General features: G+C 37.5%; 1 protein-coding gene across 3 annotated transcripts in view; it reads left to right on the top strand.

Annotated features, from left to right (window-relative positions):
• The window catches only part of fhip1b (FHF complex subunit HOOK interacting protein 1B), a 28,283-nt gene extending 3,664 nt beyond the window's left edge, over positions 1 to 24,619 (top strand). For 2 of the 3 annotated variants that reach the window (XM_052565253.1, XM_052565252.1), the window contains 12 exons: positions 13,498 to 13,953; positions 14,530 to 14,668; positions 14,774 to 15,036; positions 15,566 to 15,796; positions 17,044 to 17,289; positions 17,442 to 17,609; positions 17,764 to 17,843; positions 17,986 to 18,155; positions 18,262 to 19,587; positions 19,697 to 19,875; positions 20,187 to 20,349; positions 21,813 to 24,619. In XM_052565253.1, coding sequence (XP_052421213.1) covers positions 13,825 to 13,953; positions 14,530 to 14,668; positions 14,774 to 15,036; positions 15,566 to 15,796; positions 17,044 to 17,289; positions 17,442 to 17,609; positions 17,764 to 17,843; positions 17,986 to 18,155; positions 18,262 to 19,587; positions 19,697 to 19,875; positions 20,187 to 20,349; positions 21,813 to 22,123 — 3,405 coding nt within the window. In that variant the 5' untranslated portion in view covers positions 13,498 to 13,824 and the 3' untranslated portion in view covers positions 22,124 to 24,619. Of the gene's footprint in view, positions 1 to 12,695; positions 12,785 to 13,497; positions 13,954 to 14,529; positions 14,669 to 14,773; positions 15,037 to 15,565; positions 15,797 to 17,043; positions 17,290 to 17,441; positions 17,610 to 17,763; positions 17,844 to 17,985; positions 18,156 to 18,261; positions 19,588 to 19,696; positions 19,876 to 20,186; positions 20,350 to 21,812 lie in introns of all 3 variants that reach the window. The other variant, XM_052565251.1, reaches the window with a different exon arrangement.
• The last annotated feature ends 1,318 nt before the right edge of the window (positions 24,620 to 25,937 follow it).

The raw sequence follows: 25,937 nt of genomic DNA, 5'->3' as shown, positions 1-25,937 counted from the left end.
TTTGGGATGAAATTCAGGGCTCTAGTGTCTGTTGTTGAACCTCAGGGAGACTTTTTTACCCCCTCAAACGGCTGATCGCACTGGTCTGAACTAATATGTTTTTAGTTGCACCAAAATTGGTCGCACTCTGGAGCCCTGTAATGTGTTTTGTGCAATGTCTTGATCGAGGGTACAGTGATTATTGAAGAGCATAACTGTTATCTTATTAACCCCTTTTCTTTTTACTTAGTGGTAGCAGCACAGATCTTTAACCGTAACGATTAGGTTCGGTCAGGGGTGTCAAACTCTTCTCTCTTGTGTGCACTGGGAATCATATTTTTCAGATAACACTCATTTTACTTACAGCATTTAGAAAATAACATGAAATGACAGTGGGCAAATGCATAAAGCACAGCATAATTTGAATAGGTTTAAAGTTTAAAGCAGGGTTTGGCAAACTTTTCGGCATGAAGTGCCATTTAAAAAAAATTTGGGTTACCCACTGTGCTAACAAACCCCCTCCCCATTTTAATGTATTCTGTAATTAAAAAGTACATACACATTTTTAAATGATATGATAAAAAAAAACAATTTGATGCAAATAGTTTGGGGAATATTTTTTAATAAATAGTAGGGATGCACGATATTGGATTTTGGCCGATATTCGATATGCCGATATTTTCTAAATAATTTTGGCCGATGCCGATACCGATATCGATATATATACAAATATATACTGATATATTTACAAATATATACTGATATATTTAAACTTTAATTTTACTGAAGAGAAATCCATGTATCTCTTCTGTACTGATTCTACCATAAATGTATTATTTTACAAATGTAGACAGACATTCACATCTGAAAAACAGGTCAATTATTTCACTTGGAGAATATCGGTTTGGCTCATCGGCAGAAATATTCATATCGGCCGATACCGATAATGGTCATTTTAAGCTTTTATCGGCCGATACCGATGTTGTGCCGATATTATCGTGCATCCCTAATAAATAGTTTTAAAACGCTGCTTTAATTGATGCACATGTGCACATTAGGGCTGTGTATCACCAGCAAAGTCACGATACGATACATATCACGATACAGAGGCTACGATACAATATATATATACAGGACTGTACTTAATTTTACCTCAGTAGAATTTTATGTTTATGAAACACTGCATACTTTAGGGCCAGTGCTAACTATAAGCAGTTGACCTATGCAATATGAAGGGCCTCCATAACTGTACCACAGTACTATATAGGTAATGGCATATGTTTAATGTTTCCATTGGGCAATCCCCACCAGGTACAACATTCTGATTGTTGCATTTTGTTTTTAAGCCCATAAATAGTAATTTACTCATTCTAATACATTTATATTGTAATGTACTCATATTAATATATATTTATAAAAAAAAAAAAATCTTAACATTGATGGTAGGTAATCATTGCACAAATGAATGCACTCTCTACTTTTTACAAATGAAATAAAAAGTTGTAAACTAATGTGCTGTTATCTGTATCTTACACACATGCTCAGTCACTCACACAGATCACGCATTGCATGCAATCAGACATTCAGGAACAAACTTTTTAGCGCTGCCCCGCATATTTTTATAAACTAAAATTGCTTAATCGCTCAAGTGCTACATTGTCTTCCTCAACAAGGTGCTGGTAAAATCATTGTTTCTAAAGGAATTAAAGCCACAGCTTCACTGTTAATAGAGAAATGTGACAAAACTTTGCAGAGACTTGACAAAGACTGTATTTCCCCGTATATGTAAAAAAAAAAAAAAAAAAACTTATCATCTACAACATGCTGGAACTTGTTTATAATATAATTAATGTTTAGCATACAAAACATGCACAAAGCGCACTTGCATTTGTGATGAATGAGAGTGTTATGCAGGCTAAAATTTATTTGTATGGCATATCTTGCACATGCAATAGATTGTTTCACTTTAAATAAATTTGTTATGGCTGTGCATTATACGTGCCATATAATGCAAAAATCACTTTTATAAGGTGTTAGAACACAGATGTGTAGCCACAAACAACCAGCCTGTAATGGTAAAAATCCACTCATCGTTTTATAATCGCAAAAATCATAAACGGTCTCTCCACACGAGCAGTTCCAGACTATGATGATAATCTGTGAAAGTCCCGCCCATTTGTGATGCCCTCTGCCATATTAGCATATACGCAGCTCTGAGTGAGAAGCTGTGGTCAGCCATTAAATTTTTCTTGCTGTAGCTGCTGGAGGTACAATGCAAGCGCCAAAGATCCACTAAAAGTGTTGTGTGTTGGGATGCACCAACGAACATAGGCATCTCCATAGACCGCTGACTTTCATTTTCAAAGGAAATGTCCCAGAAAAAAAAACGCAAAAGTCCTATACATTTGCGCTAACATTTTACACCGGCCTCACAAACGAGGGTCAGTTCAGCGCTGGAGCTGTGTAAAGATTGCTTCTGAAAGAGGGATTGATACCAACGGTTCGTGCGCAAACATCTCCAGACAAAGTAAGCATCACGCATCATATTTAAGGGGTCGACCAAAATGTTTTTTTCAAGGCCGATACAGATTATTACAGATCAAGTAAACCGATAACCGATATTTTGAACTGATATATATATGTCTGGTGTACAATGAAGACGACGACGGCGAAAAATATTCGTTAACAAAAAAAATTTCTGTGACAAGACGAGACGTTGATGGGCTAAAAATAATATTTGATCAATTTAAATACACAACACAGAATTTCTGAGGGAAAAAAAAGTGGCACAGAAGGCCACTTTAAGAAAAAAATTAAAATAAATTAAGTTGTTCTATGCATTCAAATAATTACACATGATAAACAGAATTTGCTTACAATAAAAAAAAAAAAAAAAACATTTAATAGGGCCCTAAACATGTAATTTTTGTTAAACTTTTAATAAATTTATGTGCAAATTTATATTTCATGATTTATGTTTTTTGATTAATACAATTTAATTTAGTTATTAAAAAGGAGTTGAGAAAATTTAAACACATAAAAAAACAATTTGGAAAAATTTAAACCAAAAATTTGATTTTTAAAAAAAATGGAATTTAGGAAAAAATCAAATGGATTTTATAGGGCCCTACATGATTCAGGTGTTTCCTCTGTGTCATTACTGCCTGGGAGATGATCTTTAGGTTTAGCATGATTGTCCTCTCCAATGATATATTGATTACTTCTACAAAGCAATTTCTGAAACACTTTGCATGTGCCCGTGGTGAGTCACAACTGTTTGTATTTGTTCATGTTTTAAAAGACATAGATGTGAATCTTGATATGCCAGTAGTGTGCATCTGTGGTGTTTGTGGTTGCAGGGTTGATAAAGAAATCACAGTGAAACACAAGGAGCTGACTGTTCTCCCTTGGGCATTAAGCAGTCAGTAAGCAGGCAGAGCTGGACTGCTCAGATATTCGCTGCTGTTTAGTCCCATTACAGCACCACTAGTTGTGTTATGCTGGATTGTTGTAGCATGCAAAGTATTTGTAAAAACACTTTGTCTCCGTGAGTTGCCAAAAATTTATCTTGGGATTTGAGAAACAGGTGAGTGACAGTGTCAATAAGGTAAGACCAGAACGAAGCACACAAATTATTCTTTGCATTGGTGTGGCAGCTAATATTATTTAAAGTCTTAAACTCAAAAATAAATGAATATCTTTCACAGTATTTGTTTTCTAGTAAAAATAGCTTTTAATCAAGACACATTAACTTAAGATGTCCCTCAAAATCCGAAATTTACTGGAAATTTTCCACCTTTTTGCAACCTTTAGGGTGAAGTCATGGCCTAGTGGTTAGAGTGTTTGACTCCTAACAATAAGTTTGTGAGTTCGAGTCGCAAGGCCGGCAATACCACGACTGAGATGCCCTTGAGCAAGGCACCGAACCCCCAACTCAACCCGATTTTCGATTTTAATCGATTTTTTTTTCTATTTAAAAACAAACTACATCCGACAAAGAAATTGCTCAAAACAAATGTACTCTTTATTTTGTTCTGATTTTCACTTATGCAGTTTAATCTAAATTTCCCCTTTGTGCATAAGTGTAACAGGAAACAAGCCTCAAAACATGCTTGTAAACGAAATGGCAGGCACAGCTTATCAGTTTTCTAATAACTTACAGTGACACAATGCACCTTCAAAATAAATTAAAATATAAATAAAAAATAAAATTGTGTGTCCCTCTTTGATAAAACACTTTTGGTTAAATAAATGTAACAAAAATGACAAAATTAGATCTATTACAAAAATACATACTTGTAACAGTGGTATTCATAAAGTGCTAAAAAAACTTTAAACTCATTAGCGTTAGCATTACAGATAGGTCTGATTTACGCACTGTTACAACAGTCATTGTTTTTTTCTTTTTACATTGACATTTGAGTTCATGATTTTAATGTTGTTTTTTGTGGCACACTAAAGACTAATGACAGACTGTTGATCTTTGAATAATCTCATCTGGTCACCCTAACGCTAGTGAAGTATAACCACACTTTGGAACGTTTTGCCCTCTCCGCCATCGTCACTCTTTATTATTAAGCGTGAGTTTTCGTTCTGTTATTCGTGTGTGTGCGCCGCACTCGTTCTTGTTCTGTGTGTGTGTGTGTGTGTGACTGACAGACAGCCTCCGCAGCGTGCATGACAGATTTCGCAGATCCCACAGACAAACGACTTAATATGGTTGCACATTAGAAATGTTTGGTGAGATAAAATGTGCACAATAACATTATTCAGAAAAAATACATAGTATTAAAAAAAATTTTCCCTCCAGTACCGAAAGCACACCTGTGTAAACGGGGCTAGAGTTGGGTCCGAGTCCACCTTTGTCGAGTACGAGTCAAGACCAAGTCCTCAAACATCGAGTCCGAGTCCAAAAGTGTCCGAGTTGGACTCAAGTCCGAGTCCTTAAAGGCCGAGTCCGAGTCGAGTCCGCCCGAGTCCAGAAAGTAATTAAATTAAAAAAGTTTATAAATTGGTATTGTGAATTTTTACATTCTATTAATATTTTAACCTTTCAACCCATTAAACCAATGGCAATATAAAAATGTAATAAAAAAATACCACTGTTACATCTAGTCATTGCCATTGAACATTTTTATTTTATGTAAACAGAACTAGTTTCCTATCAAAAAAGGTTTCAAAGTTTTATTGTATTACAAGTGCATGAAAATACAAATGAACCTGTTTTATTATTGTATCACACTATTGTCCTCCAGTTAAAGCTGACATTTCAATTATTCACTGCCTCTCCCCCACATTCGACAGAGGTAAAGTTCAGCCAATGAGGAGATCCTTAATGATGACATTATGAATTTCTTGTTGTCTTGGAGACCTTGCATTATAAAGTTGCACTGCTTGTTTGGTGAATTCTGGTCTTGCAAATCCTGCAATGCTGCGCTGTGCAGCATCTGTTGGTTGCTGCTGCTGTCTTTGGTAGTCGGTTGCATCAGTTTTCGGATCACCAGTACACTGAACCGAAAACCGTTTCTTTCGGACACGTCCGATTTAAGAACCGATGAACTGATGATAACTGCGCATGCGTGTAATTTTTCAAGTATTTTGTTAAACATCGGAAATTGTGCTAAAATAACTAAATTTTATATATATATATATATATATATATATATATATATATATATATTTATTATATATATATTTATTATATATTAAATATATATTTATTTATTTATTTATTTATTTATTATATATTAAATATATATTTATTTATTTTTTAATGCATGTTTCTAATCTGTATATTGTAGATTATGTATGGGCCAAAGGGGTTTTCAGGGAAGTTGGACAATAATTAAATCTCTAAAGACTCTATGTTTAATAGGAATAAGGGATGATTTATGAAATATCAGTACTGTATTTATAGTTAATGATGACACATTCACAAATTGAGTTTGTAGTAAACAGAACGTGAACACGAGTAAAGCAGCTGATGATACTGAACTGCAGCACGTGCAGGTTAGAGCGGTTCTCGTTCTCGAGTCAAGAACCGGTTGCATCGGCTTTCGGATCATCAGTAAACTGAACCGAAAACAGTTTCTTCTATGTTTCTTTTGGACGCGTCCGATTCGAGAACCGAGGAGCTGATGATACTGCGCATGTGTGATTCAGCGTAAAGCCGACTGACTCATAGCGCGTCTGAACCGAACTGATTCTTTTGGTGATTGATTCTGAACTGATTCTGTGCTAATATGAGCGCGGGTAAACTGAGGGCTTGAATGAAGGGCAATCTGGCGAAACGTAAGTTCATGTAATAACAAATACATCGCAATGGATTATGTATAGTAAGTGGATCATGGTTTCTGCGCTGAAGACACCTAATTGATTTACTTTTTTTCAACCGGTTTATTGAATCAAACCGTCCGAAAGAACCTTGTTCGCGGAAAAGAATCGAATTTTCCCATCACTAATCCACATTGATATCCAGTGAGTGATGTGTGTGTTTCGTCTGCAAGCATGAGATGATATGCTACTGCTGCCTGCCGATGTGGTGCAGTAAAATGACAGAAGGGGAGACATTCATTAATTTCTCATCTCAATTTTATGCTGGTTTTATTGTTACACATGATGCGGACTCGACTGTACTCAGAATATTTTCTGAGTCCAAAATGTTCAAGTCCGTGTCAAGTCAGAGTACAAATTCACCCGAGTGCGTGACAAGTCCGAGTTCATTCAAAATTGGACTCGAGTCCGGACTCGAGTCCGAGTCCAAGTTCGAGTAACCCAACTCTAAACGGGGCCTTACATTTTCTTACTTTTTTTTCTCCTTATTAACACTTACAGAAACCCTGTATCTGAAACCACAAATTTCTGATTATGAAACTGCTTCATAATGTTCTTGAGAGTAAAAGCTGAGAATCTTTTTTTTTTTATATCACTGCTACTACTGCCACTACTTTTTTACTTAAATGTGACATTTTTTTATTATAGACTATGAATGTCATTATATGACTGTTGTTTTTGCAGCTGAATTGTGCTGAATATAATGTGTGTGTGTGTGTGTATGTGTGTGTTTGTGTTGATAATAGACATGCCAATATCATATCACAGTGATGAATATGCATTATACTGTTATCGTGGACACTTTTAAAATGCAGAGAATAATTATATATTAAAAATGATTCTACATTTTTAATTGATTTTAAGAATACTTTTCCCATCAACTGATCACAATGCACAACATGGCTCTCTTCTGCATCGTAGAAGCATGTAGTGCACTCAGATGTAAACAAGCACAATGAGAAGCATATGGTGGAGCGTGTCAAAGATGCTCTGGATGAAAATGCACATTCACTTTCCGACAGCAGATGGTGTTAAACTGCAGAAATGCAGCCGTTACCCCAGAAACCCCAAAGGCATTTAAATTATTTAAACAGCCATTCATATTTTTGCATTCACTATGGTGTTAATCACAGTGTCAAATAATTGAATATTTAGACTTAATAGAAAGAACTTCAAAAAAGAAAATTTAATTTAAGAAATTCGTTCGGGTGTGCAAATAGGCCTTGAAATCATCTAGTGTGTGGCCAGCCTTAGTTAATTCCAATATTTAATAACCCATTCTTAAAATCAAAAGTTGCAACGGTGTTATTTAATGAGCTAAAATGAACTAAGAGTTGTATTTTAAAATATGAAGATCAATAACTTGTTGCAAATATAGGTATTTCTCATTGTGAAGAAATAAGGTTAACTAATGAGATCATATTGTAAAGTGATACATACTGTATTGGTCTTTTTGCACTTTGATCTGTGTAAAATTTGTAAAATTAGTCTACATTTTTTTGTGTATTGCTTAATGTAGGCCTATTTAAATGTTCAGTTATTTTTGTTATTAAAATTTAACCTGTTATACTGTATTATGATAACACTTTTTTTGCAACTAAATTTCAGTATTGTAATAATACCATATACCAGTGGTTTCAGCTGGTAATACCAGTGGTTTTTCAAGCGGTGCCAGCCCAAGTTATATTCTGTTCATTGCCAGTTCATTTATTAAAGACAGTTAACAATCTAGCTTCTGAGTACTAAGTTATTAACCCAAAAAGTTAAAAAAGTTTGGGAACCACTGCCATATACCATTATAAAAGCATTAGCAATTAATTGCAACATGAAAATTTTAAAGTGGGATAACCCTAGTTGATAACAACAGTCATTGCTGCTGCCACAAAGTATGATTTGGCAGTGATGTAACAAATGAGTGACTTAAGCAATAACTGTGAGAGAGACACTAAACATATTAAAGGAGCTGTCGTACTGCCTCTTTGCTGGCTAGAAACTGTGCACTTGTAAGTAGATGTTGTTTGACTTGATCTGCAACATTGGACACTGCTGTAGTTGAATTTGTCCTTGACTCATACCATCCAATTTACAGTACCAAGAAGCCTTTATATCCCCTTGAGTTTGTGACACATGGCTCCTCCCTTGTACAGGGGCCCTTCCTCAAAGAGACAGCCTCTATAGCATTATGTCATTGGAATTGTGAACTGTCTTTCTTGGGATAAGGGAGTTTCTTGTCAGGGTCAAGGAAGGTTTTAAGGAATGGCTGGGTGGAGTGTCTGTATGTGTTTGGTGCTTCCTTGAAAATGGATTTTGAATTTGTTTGCATTTTTTGACCCATTTCTCAAGTCAGCTTTTTTCTCCTCCCTTGTTGTTTGTATTGAAATTAAAATACTAAAACAATATGAAGCGTCACTGGTTTTGATAATGCAGGAAGTGTTGTTGCGTTAGTTAAGACCACAGGAAGACGTGTGTGTAACCTAACAAAAATACTACTGCTGCAGATGTTTTTTTTGCTTGTAGGTTTTCAGAAATGCCAGATAAATGCATAGATGAATATACAGTAGGCTTCCACTTGCAGTATTTAGACTTGTGAGTGCTTCTGCCTGTTGTATTATGGGTGCAATTGTTTCACCAGACACACCATATTGATTAGATGGTGAACCTGATATGGAGATCTACTAGTGTGCTGCATTCTACTATTGCTCTTTATTTACGATTAAACCTTTCCTTCCTTTCTGCTTTTAAGCCTTAATTATTTATCTCAGGGTGCTATGCAAACAAATTCTGTTTATGAGCAAACAAATTATTTGTATGTTGTAGACTCGTCAAAATAAAGTGTTCGAGAATATTAAACAGACTACTAATACTCTAATGACTGCTAGTTGTCTTGCAGTTGCAAAGTTAGTTACTGTTAGTAAAATGTCTAAAGTGGACTGTCAAAGTAAAGTGTTACTGCAACATCTTCATGACTCCATTAATATTCATACCCTGTACCATAACTTTGCTTCAAACATGCATGCATGATGTGTTTTTGTCACAAACGGCAAAATGGAATGAACCGATCCAAGGAGTCTTGTTGTTCATTTTGCTTTTTGCAAATGTGAGGAATGGGCAAGATGTGTAATAAAAAATTTTTTTTTAACAGGGTCATATGATGAGTTTTCAAGTTTTCCTTTCTTTTTGGAGTGTTACAAGCTGTTTGTGAATAGGTTAAATCCCCAAAGTTGGAAAGACTAAAGTCTCAAACCCAAAGAGATATTCTTTATAAAAGTTAAGACTCGTCTACGCCCTCCTAAAATGCCTTGAGACACGCCCCCATGTCTACATCATTGTGTGGGAACATTTGCATAACACTGCCAAATGTTCACAAAAAAAAGAATGCCTAACTTTTATTCTTGCTGTAGTATTGTTGCTACAACTGCCATGCCGTGGAGATGCTGTGTGTTTTGTTGTGAAAGCAAAACTACTTTTTTTTTTAGTCTTCCAAAAGAGGACACGACTAGAAATCAGTGGTTAAGTTGTATCTACGACACTATACCTGAACAGTTGCTGTTTCCTGGGAGAGTAGCCTACAATGCCAGTGTTCTGACAAATAAAGCTGACTCACATTCTGTAAATACATTTTCATGGAAGCCGCATGAAAGTTTTTACAACTTGATTCAAAAGCGAGTTTTGAGTAGTGTAGAGTAGTGCTTGTTGTTTATAATTTCTCAGATCACAAATGCAGACAACGTTTTATGTATATGTGGCGTGATGCAACACAACACGTAAAAACAGACCAAAAAAAAAAACGAAATAAAAATAGAATGTACAATTCATTATAATCAGTAATTATGTCCCCACTGGATGCTACAAATTATTCTTTAAGAAAGTTTTTTTTTTTTTTTTTTTTGTCGCTCTGGACACAGCTTCACAGTATGTGAGGGGCGTAACATTTCCGTCACACGCTTGAGGTATTCAGCCAATCACAACACACTGGATAGCTGGCCAATCAGAGCGCACCTCGCTTTTTAGAACAATGAGCTTTGGAAAAAATCGACGCGTTTCAGAAAGGCAGTAATGTGGAAAATGAACTTTCAATGAACTAACCCTTTAAGCCACATAAACACATTTCATTACACCAAAATACACAAAATAATGTTCTTTTTTTAGCAACGTCATATGACCCCTTTAATAAAATTCCATAAATGGTGCTTTTTAATTAAAGTGAGACTGTATGGTACAGTGCAAAAGTTGGGGGTCTATACAGTAAAATAAATAAATACATTTTTAAAGTCTTTTATGTTCCCCAAGGCTACATTAGTTTGATCACAAATACAATAAAAACATTAATATTGAAATTGAATTGAAATTTTCATTTAAAACAAGTATTTTATATAGTATATTTAAAAATATATATTTTTTTGCCTCTGGTGGCAACGCATCCGTTACTCCAGTCCGTTATGTTTGATCAATTAAATGAGAACTTGCTCATCCAAAACCTTTGAACAGTAGAGTGTATATTAATCATATTATCACACGTTTTGATTCTCAAAATAGTTGCAGCCCTCAAGAATAAAAAAAAAAAAATGTTTTTAGTCCTGTGATGTAGGGGTGTCCCCGACTAAGGATTTTCATAGTCAAATCTGAATTTTCGAATCTTGCTGATATTCAACTGATGGTCGAAATATATGTTTGGGGATGGGGCAAAATACATTGAGTCAAGTCAGACATTCGACAGCCATGATTACTGATGTTAACACACAGGGGAAATGTGAAATAAATGCCTCGCAGATACAAACGGGGTAAATAATGTTTTGATGTTTTGATTAAAAGATAGTTAACACTAAGCATCAGCAAAATCCTAACAATTCAAAATTTTTACAGTAGTGCTCTCATTATGAAAGGTAGCCTATATGACAGTAGTTATTAATGTTCTGCATTTCTGTTTTGAGAGGCACGCGCTGAAGATGACCAGCAGAGTAGGGCTGTCAACGAATTTTCTAAATTCGAATATGTATTCGAATAGTTTTAAGAAAACGAATTTCGAAGGTAAAAATTAATATTCGAATTTCAAACAAATGTGGGAAAAAATGCCCGCGGTGGTAGAGGCGTGGTTGTCTGCTTTGCGAGTGGGCGCGCTAGCGCGCCTGAGGGTTCAGAACAGGTCACAGGAGTCGCACTGTCTGGCACAGAATCACTGCTGAAAGTTGACGCGTCTTCATGGTAGATGCCAGCAAGTGCAGAGCCCAACTCGACCGCTGCAGAGAAAATGAGGTAAAATTGTTGACCTGCGAGATAAAGTTGTATGCAAGCTATTTAAGATACAGTTAGCATTTCATTCAACCACTAGCAACATGAGGTCACATCTCAAAAATGTGCACCCAAATGAGCATGGCATAATGTGTGGAACTCCAGCTAAACAGTCACGTCTTGACTCTTAACGTTACTTTGCATCGCCCGCCACAAGCTCATTGTCTGCAACACGACAAGAGCCATAATGGATACAATAATTTTGTTCATTTGTAAGGACATGAGACCGATCAGTATCGCGAATGGGGCAGGCTTCGGGGAGTTCTGTCAAGCAATGGATCCGAGATTTTATTATTTATCGTTAAATGTCAAGGAAAAGTTCCATGTTTACCACAGCACAGCTTGCTCGGAGCATTGAATGTCAATTCTATATGCTGTAAAACTTCAATTAATATTAATAATATTTGTTTCAATCACTAAATGAAGCCTGCTATATTTGGGACAACATTCGCGACCTTAAATTGCTTGCACAAAACTCTTGATCAGCACTCAAAATTTGTTTGTTCATGTAAACCGTTATGCGCAGAGAACGTGAGGGTGAGAGAGCGTGAGGTCTGCAGTCTTAGCCATTAGTTGATTTCCTTGTTTTTGTGTAGGTAGTACGTTGTCGTATATGTTTAAACTTAAATAGACTACCTATACAAATAGTTATGTCTCTTTGTACTATTGTGTCCTGTTATTGACGTAATGCGTGTCATTGACAACATTCAAACAGATGTACGAATAGTTTGAATATTCATGTTTTTTTTTAGAGGGAATATTCAAACATCATTTTTGAGCAATTTTGACAGCCCTACAGTAGAGTGACGCATTTGATAGCAAGTTTTTAATCAATGGGATTAAACTCATAATTTCATATAAAATATGCTTTGTTGTTTATACTACATAACATTAATATTAAGACTTATTGGCTATCTGCAAAAAGAGCCCTAATGCACATGAACATATCTGTGGGGCTCTGAATGCGTTCTTCACGAAACAATGTGCAGAAACAGCAGCTAAACTCTAAAAATTCACAGCGTTTTATTATAATGGTGTTCTCATGGTATGGGTGTGACAGTCCCAGTCATAGTTATTAACATTCTGCATTGTAGTTTGACCTGCTCGCGCTGTGCGCTGAAGAGATATCACCGTAGTACTACAATGAAGCGCTTGACTCAAAACCAGATGCATCTTATATCAGGTAAATAATTTATCCACAATATATATACACCGGCTGAAATGTTTTGAAATCACTTGTGCCCTACCTGATTGAAAAAATCCAGTCTCAGTCCGTGTCAGTTTGAGTCTTGGTAAAGTTTTAAATCCCTGCCGCCAAGATGCTCCTCTGTCCGTCACGGATTATGGAAAGTGAAACATAAATCTATAGGGGTGGTTGGATTTATTCACACACTTTAAAATATTTATTTGAAGATTCTTTCTTTTAAGATTCTAATTCATGGCTTAATCATAATAGGCTGCATATTAACTTATTGGGAGTAAACCGCAAGTTCTATGTGAAATAAGACATTTGATCGCTCTGAGTCAGAGTCACATTAGTCAGAATGGCATAATCATAAGACCCCGCGAATATTCAACTATGAGATTGGTAGTCAAATCAGGCTCCTCGAATCAAAGCATCGAATCGTTGACTATTTGGGGTCACCCCTACTGTGATGGCAAAGCTGACTTTTCACAATCCATTACTGACATAAGTGTATATATTAATCCCATTAATATGTATGTTAATCAATTCTCAAAATTGTTGCTGCCCTAATAGAATTTATGGTATGTGCCTTGCCCTTTCTATCTCCCTCAGAATATAACCTTTATACTGACTGGCTGTACTGTTTTTGTTTTTACCTGCAGCTGTGAATGTGTCATCAGTGACCTCTCGCTCTCTTTCTGTCCCTGCAGGTGTGTGTGGAGGAGTCTATGTATCGGTATGGAGTATAGTGCTGACAGCAAACTGGTTGACAGGAAGTGCAGACTACCCTCGCATGCTCACACACTGATCACTGGTGTACAGTGACTGTTGCTCGAGATTCCATCCTGTCTGTGATTTTACCTCTATTTCTTCAAACTGGACTCTTTAATTTCTTGATTTTTGGACGCCTTTTGTGAGCAGCCTCACCCCCCTTCCCCTTTTCCCTTTTCTCTCCTTCTCCACACTTCTCTTCCCTTTCTCTCCTTTATTCTTCCCTGTTGACCTTTTGGTCAAATTTGGATCACCCGTACACTAAGATGAGTTGGTTGAGTCGTTTAAATCCAAGAGGTCCAGGCACTCGGACCGGTCGACATGCAGCCCCATCCAGCCCATGCACTGCCGACCCTGAGACTTGTCTTATGGTGTTTGAAAATCACTGGAGACAGGTGAGACACAGCATATTCTTATTTTCTTTCATAACGGTTTTGTAAATAAACTCCTTTAAACTGCAATCATCGAAATAGATTTTTGTGTTTTTACTTGTTAACAAAGTATGAACTATCAGTCAGAGGGCATTAGGCACTTAGTAGATTGTGTGCAACAGGTTTTACAGCAAATTTTTGAATGTTGATAAAACAGAGTTTGAATTCATGTATCAAACATGATGATGTGGGCTTTACAGGATTAAAATCAATGCTCTGCATGCTGCTCTGACTAAGAGGCTCATAGTTGCCTTTCCATATTAATAAGTCAAAATCACTTTCTTGCTTTGTAATTTGGAAATGTGTGTATTGTGTGAAAACAAATACCTTTATAGTTTTATGTCTTTAGGGCATGTCAGTAACCTTTTATGCTCAAATATAATACATACAGTAGGTACTCCCACACATCATCAGGTTTTGCTCCTTAGTGTATGTCAGTGCTCTCTTATTTGGATTGTTTTCTACTACATCAATAGGGACACCTATTCCTCTTTGACCTTGCCACAAATAGAATTGAACTGTTCCTTGTCTTTTTGTCAGGTGTCCGGGGTGTTGAAACTGAGAGAGTCTTCAGTGGGCGGTTATGCCGATGATCTCACTGCAGTTCGCAATCACACAGATCAGATGCTGTGCCTGCTAGCTGAAGAGAGCCCAGCAGGGGGAGACATTGAATCACCAGGTTAAAACACTCTCCTGTGAGCTGCATGGAGCATACATTTGTGCTGTTTCACAGTAATATATGAAACACTGCTTTATGTGACAATGGATTGTGAAATGTCTGCAGCAATGGGTCCTATTCTGGAGATGGTGGTGGCAGAGAACATCCTTGATGAGTTGGTTCAATGGCATTTGCGCCGTGGTCTGGATCCAGACAGCCAGCTGGAGCTGTTGAAATTGTTTGAGATGCTGATTGGACAGTCACATCAGCCCCTGCTCCTGCACAGTGCAGTGCTACAACCGCTCCTAAGCCTGCTGGGAGCATGTGTGGATCCCCAGCTGGGCTGCTCTGCTTCCCTGGAGTCCAGCCTTGTACTGCTGCTAAATCAGGTGTTTGACAGGCAGATGCTGACACCTGTTTGAACCATTTACTGTTAGTCATGACCACGCCTGCACAGAACCTGCTCTGCAGACTCATCATTTGTGCATTTTCCCAAATTTAAATTGATTCCACAGAATTTTGTAGATTACAATCATTGAACCAGTCTTTGTCCTTGAGTTCCATTAGTTCCAGTGTCAACATTTTTGGAACAGCATTCACAACCAACCAAATTGAGCTTACAACTTGTTCACCTTTCCCCTGTAATTTAATGTTTAGGTTATTGTTAAGTTTTGGGTTAGAGGTCTGGATTGGGTTAGAACTTATTTTTCTGACAGGAATGTGAATATGTGATTACAATTCCATGTTTTTTTTTCTTTGAACGGAAATGCTCTAATTAAATATTTGAAAAAGCAGGTGAGAAATTTCACATGAGCTCAAGCATGAAGTCATACAGCTGTGATGCATAATGATTTTGTGCATAATTGAATATGAATGTGTTTTCCTAATTTGTAGCTAAATAACGTTTGTTTGTGTCAGGTATGTGTGTGCATGGCGAAGGAAACTGCAGTTTTGGAGTTGATATTTAGGTGTGGACCGGTACAGCAGGGTTCCACTAACCTGCTGATCTTCTCCCTGTTGGTGCCATTTATTCATCGAGATGGTTCTCTGGGGCAGCAGGCCCGTGATGCACTGCTGCTCGTCATGGCAACCTCTGCCAGCAACCACGCTGTTGCACGTCACATCGCAGAGAACTCCTACTTCTGCCCAGTAAGCCTGAGTGTGTTGTGTATCCTCCTGTTTTTCTCTTAGCATGTCTTTATTAATATATCCTTTCTGTTCATGTTATGATGTACCTTTTTTTGTCTGTGCCATGCAATTGAAATGTTGCTTGTTAATTTCTTGAGTGCTTTTTGGAGCTGTTTCAGTGAAGATATAAAGTCCTTTAGTATTTTCTTTGGGTTGCATTGGCTACTGTGGAATGAAAAGGCCATTTGTCATCTGCAGTTCTCCTCTGTCCTCTTTTCTCTTGAGAATAATGTATGAGCGTTCATCTGACCCACTTAACACATGCAACTGGAGGTTTCATCTAGGACTCTATGCTGCTGCAGTACCTCTCAACATTTTCCTCTCTCACTTTATTTTTATTTTTTTTACTTTGTGCCACATATATCTATTTTTATGCTAGAGATGCATAGGTCTTGCTGGCGGTTTCTTTGGTGGCCTGTTCTGTGGCTCTAGAAGACTTGAAGTTCCAGATGTAAAATTAGCCCTGATGGGAATGATGTTCTTCACCATACTTGAGCATTAAGGGTTTAACCATTATTCAGTGAATGTTCACATTTGACAATCCAGTAATTTAAATAAAAATCCTTATGGTTAGGAAATTGCTAATTTCTGAATTTTTTGAGTTTTGAAGATTAGATAACAATTATTCCATGCTTCGGAGGGAGCGGGATGAACAATATTTTTCCCTCTAACACCATTTCTACACTGGACGTAAGCGGCGCGTTGCAACAAAATACAGTAGAACCTATTATGCTCTCTACACTGGTTGCGGCCCAGCGGCAAATCCCCGACAGTAAACTGCAGCTGCGTTCTGTTTATGACTTACTGACACAAATTTCGAATTATTTTCAACAGTCACTTTCCGCTGTTGCAGCACGACACAACTGTCGCAATAAAGGCGAGAATATCTTTGTTTAAAAAAAGAAAAGAAAAGATTATTCGATTCTCAGAATTGAAAATCTAATGCCAACTGACCGAACCGATATTTGAATAATCAAATATTCTGGTCCAGCCCTACAAATTAGTCTCCATTTTGGAGACAACATTTTGCTCAATTTTAATTAAAGTGAGTGTGTCATTATTCCTTGCTAAAATGTTGGAATAACAACACCTGTCTTGAAATAAGAACTGTACTTGTGTTTTAGTTGAGCAAAACTTTTTTTTTCATTCATGTTAGAAATTGGTGAACTTTATGAAATAATGTTGGCACCTATTGTTCTGTCTCCCAGGTGCTAGCGACAGGGCTGAGTGGACTGTATTCATCCCTGCCACGGAAGATTGAGGTACGGGGCGATGACTGGCACACTCTGCAGAGGGAGGACTGGATGGGCGTCTCCTCTCTAGTGCTTTTCATGAACAGTCTTGAATTCTGTAATGCTGTAGTACAGGTGGCACACCCTCTTGTGCGCTGCCAACTGCTTGACTACCTCCACAACGGCTTCCTGGTTCCAGTCATGGGCCCTGCCCTGCACAAGGTGAACCACACTGAAATGGGCTGAAGATGTGAGCCATATTTGGCATAGATGGCAGATTCCATATTCACTCATTATAAAACAATGTTATGAATAGTAGTTTTCTCTTATTTAGATTTCTTCTCTCTCTTTCTCTCTCATGGTTCCTCTGTCAGTCGTCAGTGGATGAGATGATAGCAAGCACGGCATATCTGGACTTGTTTTTACGCAGTATCACAGAAACTTCCCTTCTTAAGACCTTCCTGCGCTTCATTCTGTTGCATCGCCATGACAACGACACCATCCTTGATACACTACTCACACGCATCAGCAGCAATTCACGGGTTAGTTTGGCACACGCTACAACTAGGGTGCATGTACAGATAGAAAAGACACTGTTTTGTCAGTGCTGTAGACTTAGCATTGAGGAAGCAGTATATTCCTGGGAATGTGGAGTGACTAAAGTTGCATTGTTTTTTTCCTCTCCTCTCTTTGAAGCTGTGCATGGTCTCTCTGAGTCTGTTCAAGACATTGCTCAGTCTCAACTGTGAAGATCTCATGCTCCAGCTTGTTCTCAGGTATTTTGTGTGCTTGGGTGTGTCTCTCAATTTTCAATCAAGAAAGCCTACAAAATAAGTTTTGGCTGTTTATAGATTTGGACCAAAAAAAAAATAATTATTTGTGTAAAAAATTAAAAGTTTATTTAATGTTCGTTTCTAGGTATCTGTTGCCATGCACACATGTAATGCTGAGTCAGCGAAGGGCAGTCAGAGAAACAGACCTTTATGGCAAATCAGCTGACAAGTTCCTTTCCCTCATACCAGAATGCTGCCAAATCGCTGCAGCGCCCTCTAGTGAGCGGGATGATGAACCTGCCTTTTGGGGAAAGGGTAAGTCTGTGTCGGTACATTTACAGATGTGCTTTTAGACTGCGATGAAAAAACTTTGCCGCAGTTCATGCCTACGAAATGTATTTTCTCTCCGTTTTTCCTACAGTGTTAGGTAGTCCCACTTCAGAGTCACCGGTTCACCCAAGACCCAGCACTCCTTCACGTCTCGCTCTCTTTATTCGACAGCAAAGCTCAGGAGGCCAAGCCAATCCCCCCTCGTCTGGCTCGGAGAACGCTCCCTCTTCTCCTCGTGGTAGTGTTTCCTCCTCACTTGTTTCCTCCTCACTGTCTCCTGACAGCCCCATGCACCAACTCCAAGACGCTTCAGAAGGAGAGACTGGCTACCTGGAGTACCTGCGTGATGCTCGGAAGGGTATTGAGCTCTGCTCCTGGGCCTGTCGAGACTGGTCAGCCCCTTACGATGGAGAAAATCCCTCTCCAAACTCTGCTCTTCCTCAACCTCCCCCTCCTATGTCCAACCCCTCCCTCAGTATGGTACAAGAGCATTTCTCCATAATGGACCCCGCTCAGCAGAGGGCAGCAGTGGTGGCTGCAGCACGTGCAGAGTGGAGCAGTTCAGATCGAGATAGTGGAGAGTGGGATGTTACCATCAGCAAGAACTGTATCAGTCTCACACCCCGCAGTAAGAAACGCAGCCTTCTTCCCAGTTCTATACCTCTCCAGTCTTCTTCTTCCACATCAGTCTCTACAGAAATAACAGGTGCTGTGAAAACCGTATCCCAACACTCTCATTCGGCACCTCATCCAGCACTCTATAATGGTATGGGGCAGGTGGAGCTCACAGACAGTGTGGATGAGAGAATGGACGTTAAGAAAGTGAAAAGGGACTCTGATGTAAATAACAGCGTGGTGGAGTCAGGGATGAACGGGTCGATGGGTATGTGCCCGGTTGACTACAATGATTTCCATGTAGGATCGTCAGTTAAATCATCTCAGGTGCAGGTGAAGCCACATCTGCAACATCAAACCACTGTGCCCTCTTCTACCCAAGAGTGTCTGCAAAGTGAGAGCCAGAGATTATCTCCTGTTCCCGCCTTAACCGAGACTTCCACAGTTCCCTGTGAAAGCAGGGGTCCCGAGTCCGTTGAGCGTCTGATTGAGGAGTTGCTGGAGCGGGCGCCGTCTGAGCCATTGTCCAGTGACTCGAAATGCCAGGGAATCAGCATTGAGGCTTTTCACCAGGAGCTGAGGGAGCTAGAGGAACGTGTAAGGGAGAGGAGGGTTCTTTTACACAGCTCGGAGGAGTCCTCTCGGGAATCTCACACTGCTACTGCTCCCAGCCTGACCGATGAGGACTGTCTTCCAGTGGAGACTGAGCAGCTCTCCAGTGAAACGAAGCCTGACAGCTCTGCCCCTGGGCTGTTAAGCCCCGCACGACCCCTCGGACAACCTCTTGCTCAACCGTACACAGGTTCTCGATGTAGAGATGACCAAATTAAAGATTTGAGTGCTTATGTTACTTTTGCAAGTTCAGCAAGTGCTAACCATTAGTCACTGGTTCCGCTTCTTCCTCTGTGTAGGTCCATTTATAACAGTCCTGTTCAGTAAACTGGAGAGTATGATGCAGAACTCTCTATATGTGAACATTTTGCTGACGGGTGTTGTGTTCCAGCTGGCCTGTTACCCTCAGCCCCTCCTCCGCTCTTTCCTCCTCAACGCCAACATGGTGTTTCAACCCAGTGTTAAATCACTCATTCAGGTAATGCAGCAACGCATAACGAAGAAATATGACAAATCCATCTGCGTGACCGCTTCATATAAAATATGCAAAGACTGAATCACTTTCAGTTGCTCTTTTTGTCGGTTTGTATATTTTCCGATCAAGATACATCAACTACTTAAAAACACTTTTTTGAGGTCTTATTGTAAAAAAGAAAAAAAAAGCTGCTTAATGTTCTATGAATAAAGTTGGAGTAAGCAATTCATTTAAAATTTGATTTGACAGGAGCTTCAGTGTATAAGAAAATGCATTACATCAAAAATGACTCCTTTTTTCTTTCTACTCTTCAGGTGCTAGGATCAGTAAAAAATCGCATTGAAGCATTTGCAGCAGCACACGAGGATTTCCCTGCCATGTTAAGAAAGGCTCACCGCTTTCTGGTTGCAAGAGGAAAGTTAGACTGGTCGGACTCGCCCATGGGAGTGCCCCACCTCCGTCGTTCAGACTCATTAAGTAGGTGGATTCAAGGGAATTAACTTTCTCAGGAACAAAAACAAGAGTTCATGTTTTTTGATGTGACATGTTTTTGTGACTTTTGGCTTTGTAAAGGTTTAATACACACTAACACGTCTTATCACAAAATAAGCCTTGAAGGATATTTTGAAAACCTAAATATATTAGACCTAAGTATAATAGATAGTATAACAGAATTCCTAATGAACATTTAAAGGGGTCTTAAATCTGGGAACAAAATGCAGAAATTATAAAAATTCATGATTTAATTTATTCTGATTGCTGCACATAAAAAGTCAAAATATGGCTTTATTGAGCATTCTACAGTGTTGTGTTTTCAGAGCAGTTCACAGTCAATTAATACCTTGCATTAATGCAACTGGTTATGATCTGCTTTCAGTGAATTAAAAACAATATTTACCTCATAGGTTTTATAATGTAAAGTTGTAGATGGTTGCAAGAGTGCATACAGATAAGCCCCCCCCCCCAAAAAAAAATAAAATAAAGAAAGAACTAATTAATTGCACATTTTCTTCTGAAATTAATCAGTTAATCCAACCGAACCGTTTTTAAATTTACTTTTATATTGCAAAAATGTCACATTCAGCCTTCAAATTAATGTTGAAACAACATAAAGATAGTATTTTTTTTATATTTGTTCAATGACATCTTTTTATTTTATGATTGAATGCCAGTATCACTGATACAAATACTATAGATGTCTCTAGGAAATAGTTTCCCCCATAATATTTAACCATTGACTATAGCCGTTCAACGTTACAGTATAATTGAGAGCTATCAGTTTCAACATTTATTAGAATTTACTTGAGCCTGAAAACTGAATAAAGTTATGAAAACATGAAATGCTAAATTAAATATGGAAGAATGCTTAAATCTACAAGAGTTATTTATCTTTTGTTCTTTGATTAACAGACATCTCAGCAGCTGGGTTATGAGGATATTATGGCTACTATTACTTTAATAGTTGCCACTGCTAAACATGACATGGATCTGACATGCATATGTTCCACGTCTAAATAAATGCAGTTCTTGTCAAGAAAAAAGACACCGAAGCAGCAGTTCTAAGTTCGGTAGACAACTAGCTCTGCCCCTGCATATATTTTTTTTATATAATTTCCTTTAACGCTAATTTTGACAGCAGTAATTTTAATATATTAGAACATCAACCATTTGAGTAAAATATGTCTTCAGTATTTGCTCTGTATAAATGCACATCATTTTATTTGTGCAGAAGACCGCTCTAAGAAGAGGTATTAAAGTCTAACATTTGATTTTAAAAACTCTTCATTTACCCTGAGATTTTGTCATTATATTCATTCAATTTAAAGGAGACATTTCACTTACCTTTCTAGTCATTTGTGAAATGGCCTAAAGATGAATTATAATGCACATGGAAACTTATTAACTTATTTATTTTCTCTGTCTCTTTTTCTCTTCCACAGTTAAAAGCCGAAAACCATCTCTGGGCGATCTTATACTGAGGCACACCAACAGTCCTACGAGAGCTCGACATGCAGCTCAGTTGGCCTTTGCCCATGTGAGAGACGGAGGGCAGTCTCTGCACAGTGCTTTGTTTCGGGGAGGTGCAGTCAGCGGGGCCTCTGGCCTGGAGAAGCAGGCAGAGGCACTAAGGGTGAAAAACGCAGTCTACTGTTCTGTTATTTTCTCTGAGTTTCTCAAAGAGCTAGCAGCTCTTGCACAGGAGCATGCTGTAGCCCTGCCCTTCCCACCTAGTCAAGGCACTGAGGAATAACACCAGGCCAAAATTTCCTCCATACTTGCTTTATCCACTGTACCTGGCACTGAGCTGTAGACCATGACATCCCTGAGATTTTCAAACAAACAGTCTTTTTTTCAAGGGACATAATGCACTCAAAGAAACCGGAAAACAAAGATTATCATAAAGGTAAAGAGAGAGGACATCTCTTGTTAATAATCTCATGTTCATAATGTCTTTTTTATTATTATTATTATTATTGTACAGGACCATTTATTCATTAAGCTTTAGGAAATTGTGCATATAAATCTTGTATATAGTCTATATAAAATATCTATGTGTATAATGATTTTTGTACACTCAGAGAGACTTGCATCCTTTAAGCTGGAGGAATTTGGCCGTAAACTTGCACTCCCTACGTTTCGAAGTCACTTCAGAGACTAGCTAATTCAGACTCACCACACGTTTCTTTTAAACCTTTATGGAAGTGCCATTTTTATTTTTTAGCAATGTTGAACGGTTATTTTCTCTTTTATAGAAATATAGGTTTAATAGTTCACACCCAGATAAATCTGAAATAATTATCTGGCCTTTTTTAATAAAGGACTAGATGTCAGATGCTGTTTACCAATCACAAGCTGGGTAATAAGTCCTCGTTATCGCAACAGAATTTGACATCTCTGAAAAATCCACAAGTGACAAAATGCTCAAGTTCTGCCAAACTCTAGCACAAATCCAGCACAAAACGTTAGAGCCCATAAAGAGGGGAGAGGGTTCATTTTCCTAAACTCCGTCACAATAAAAACCTGACATTTTAAGCATAGATGGAAAGTTTTTATTTTCATTCTCATGTGTTGCAGCAGCACATTTTTTAGGGTGAGTTTCTGGCTGTTTTAGGGAAATGCAAATGGTACATCCATCTAGCGTCACATTACACAGTTTTTTTGGGAAAGGCACTGATTTTTCTGCCCACAAAGATTTCATGTACTCGATGTTAGCGTCCATTTTGGCGTCTGACTAGGTGCTAATGTCTTAAATATTTGACTGGTATGTGCAAAGAGAAGCTTGATTAATAATTACCTGTCCCTTTAAGGAGTGAGCCAAGTTATGTGAATCATAAGCCATCTTAGTGTTGAATCAGTGTTTTGTTTCTGTTCATTACTTGATTTTGCTAGTGTTATGGAGAATCAGCCGTGATGTGTGCATAGTGGAAACGCCATGGCACTTTTTAATTTGTTTATTGCCAAAATACTTTAGACACTTTAATTTTCAGAATGGAAGTTGGGACATGCATGTGTACCAGATCTGTGAGTGTTTTTAACAGTGAGTGTGCATGTTTTTTTTGTTTTGTTTTTTCAGTATTGTTTTTGCCCATTGTGTCTTAAACACAGTTCTGATCTGAAATCATCCATCCAAGAGCTTTTATCATGCACAAGCCAGATGCACATTACCTCAGTTTACTTAATTTTCTTTCGTTGCAGTGTTTTTTCTGCTTCACTTGTGTTAGTTCAGTAATTCAGTTTGATCAAATATGCTTTTTGATCAGTTTCTTCTAGATGTAAGAGCAGACAATTTGAAAGGCGGTTCTATATTATTTTTCTAGCTGCTAAATTTTCAATCCATCCATTTTCCCCTCCTTCTCTATCCACCCATCCACAGAGGGTCTGTGTGGAACATTATTTTGATGCTTCTCTGCTTTTATTTGAAATAGGAAATGTTTAGCATGTAAATTCCATATTTAAGAATAATAGTAGACCATGTTAGTGTCAAAAAATAGTTTGTGCTTTCCTTGAAACATGCTCTGATGACTGTGTGGGTGAGAGATGAAATGGAAAGGATAAAGAGCAAGAGGTTGAATGACGAAACGGTACATATGGTAGGGTTCAGTTATCTCTATGGAGACAGTGGTTATTATACTTTCTTTTCAGTTTCTAAGTTAGAAATCAAAAAGGCCTATACAGTTGATGTGTCATAAGATACCAATGCACAAGAAATGCAGTTTTATGATGCAATTATTTGTTTGATGTGGAGCAGATAGGAAGGTGTTTTTTTGTTTTGTTTTTTTAAACCAGGAGCTCATTGATTGTGTATGCTTGTTGAAAATTGTTTGTTTGATCAATATACATTGCACAGTTTTTAAGTTGATTTATCTGTATTTGGTTTTCTCTTTATTTTTCTTTCACTGTCCATTTGTTTGAATGAAATGACTTCTGCAGCTTGTTATCTATGCAAACTGGTTTCCGTGTTTCTGAGTAAATGAAGATGGTTAAACCTTTGGGGACAAACACAAACTAAATGTACAATCCGAAACCCCACTCTTCAATAGTTGACTTATCCCTCATCAATTCAGTAATCTACTGGACTGTATGGAATCTCATGCAAAATTATGAATGTTATCAAAATATTTTTTTATATATAAAATGGAGGAGGAAAGTGGAACCGAATGGAGATTTAAATCAACGATAAAACCTTCAAAGACAAACACTAAAAGGGAATGTTTTTATTAATTTATAAATGTTTTACCTGGCAATACCTTTGGCTTCTTTGTCTTTATTTCTGAGAAGTTTATAAAAGTGAGACCTTCTGTTGTTTGTTTTAATTTAAATGTGGTTGATTGTAAATACATTAGAAATAATGATTAAAAAATGCATGTGAAATGGGAACAAAATTATCACATATGCTAAATACACCATTTAGACTTTCTCTGATCTGTTGTTTGGACTTCGATGAATCATGATTTTAAAAATAAATGACACTGACTGTGTTTTGATGGGTGCGTAGACTGGTTTTAAGCCGCAGATTATAAGACACCTTAAATATTGGCTTGTCAGAAAAATGACCCAGTTTACTCTGAGCCATCATGCTCATCATTGGAATTCTCTTCCTCCCTTTTTCTATCATCTCTTCCTAATCTTCTGATAGAGTGCTTCACTTGAGTAAGGATCTGAAACAGTGCTGCTGTAAGGAACAAAGACTTCACGTCTTTCATCAGCTTTGGGTTTTCCTGAAGAAAAAAAAAACAATGCAGCAGTTTTAATAAATATATTAAACAGCAAAAAGTGCTTTTAACATTGATAATCAGTGTTGGGGAAAGTTACTTTTAAAGGTAGTACATTATAATATTGCATTCCTCCCTTAAAAAAAAAAAAGTACCTACGTTAGTTATTTTTATAGAAATTAATGCAGTACATTACTTAGTTACTTAAATCTGGGCAGGAATTGCTTGGTTATTTTTAATACAAAAAGTTATTTTACAAATCTAAAAACCTTTTTTCATAACCTAAGTGAAATGAATATGCCTCAGGCTGAAAGAAATGTAAATTTAGGTCTGTACAGTAGATGGTGCAGCTCAAACAAATTGCACAAAGAATATGACGCAGAAGAAGAAAGTTCAACATTATTCAGCAATAACAAAAATGTTTTTTTGCTTGGTTTGGTTGAATTGGATCATCAAAGGTCAGTAGCAAAGACATTGGTTAATAAAATAGGAATAAATACAAATTTGTCTTATTTAACATTGAATTATTGCAGCTTTGTATAATATACAGTTTGCATTTGCATGTTTTTATTAATTTTGAGGAATACTGAATCTGTTTTTGTTCGAGTGAGATGAGTAAATGCATGTTGCCATTTATGGTGCTTTCACAGCTGTCGCTTTTACCCGAAACGGATTCATATTATTACAGTGTTGCTTTTTATTCTTGGTGCAGTTTGCTTTCACTTAGCAAAGTTTTTAAATAGAGCAAAATTGTTATTACAAGTCACATGCAGGTAAACTGTCCTCTCATTGGTCAAAGTTCCACAGTTTTAAATTCTCCAAGCATTGATAATGCAAGAGCTGGGCTGCCAT

This window comes from Carassius gibelio, chromosome B9 (genome assembly GCF_023724105.1).
Source record: "Carassius gibelio isolate Cgi1373 ecotype wild population from Czech Republic chromosome B9, carGib1.2-hapl.c, whole genome shotgun sequence".
In the NCBI taxonomy this organism is placed as follows: Eukaryota; Metazoa; Chordata; class Actinopteri; order Cypriniformes; family Cyprinidae; genus Carassius; species Carassius gibelio.
Note: the sequence above shows the minus strand (reverse complement) of the source record. Positions and strands in the feature narration are given on the sequence as shown.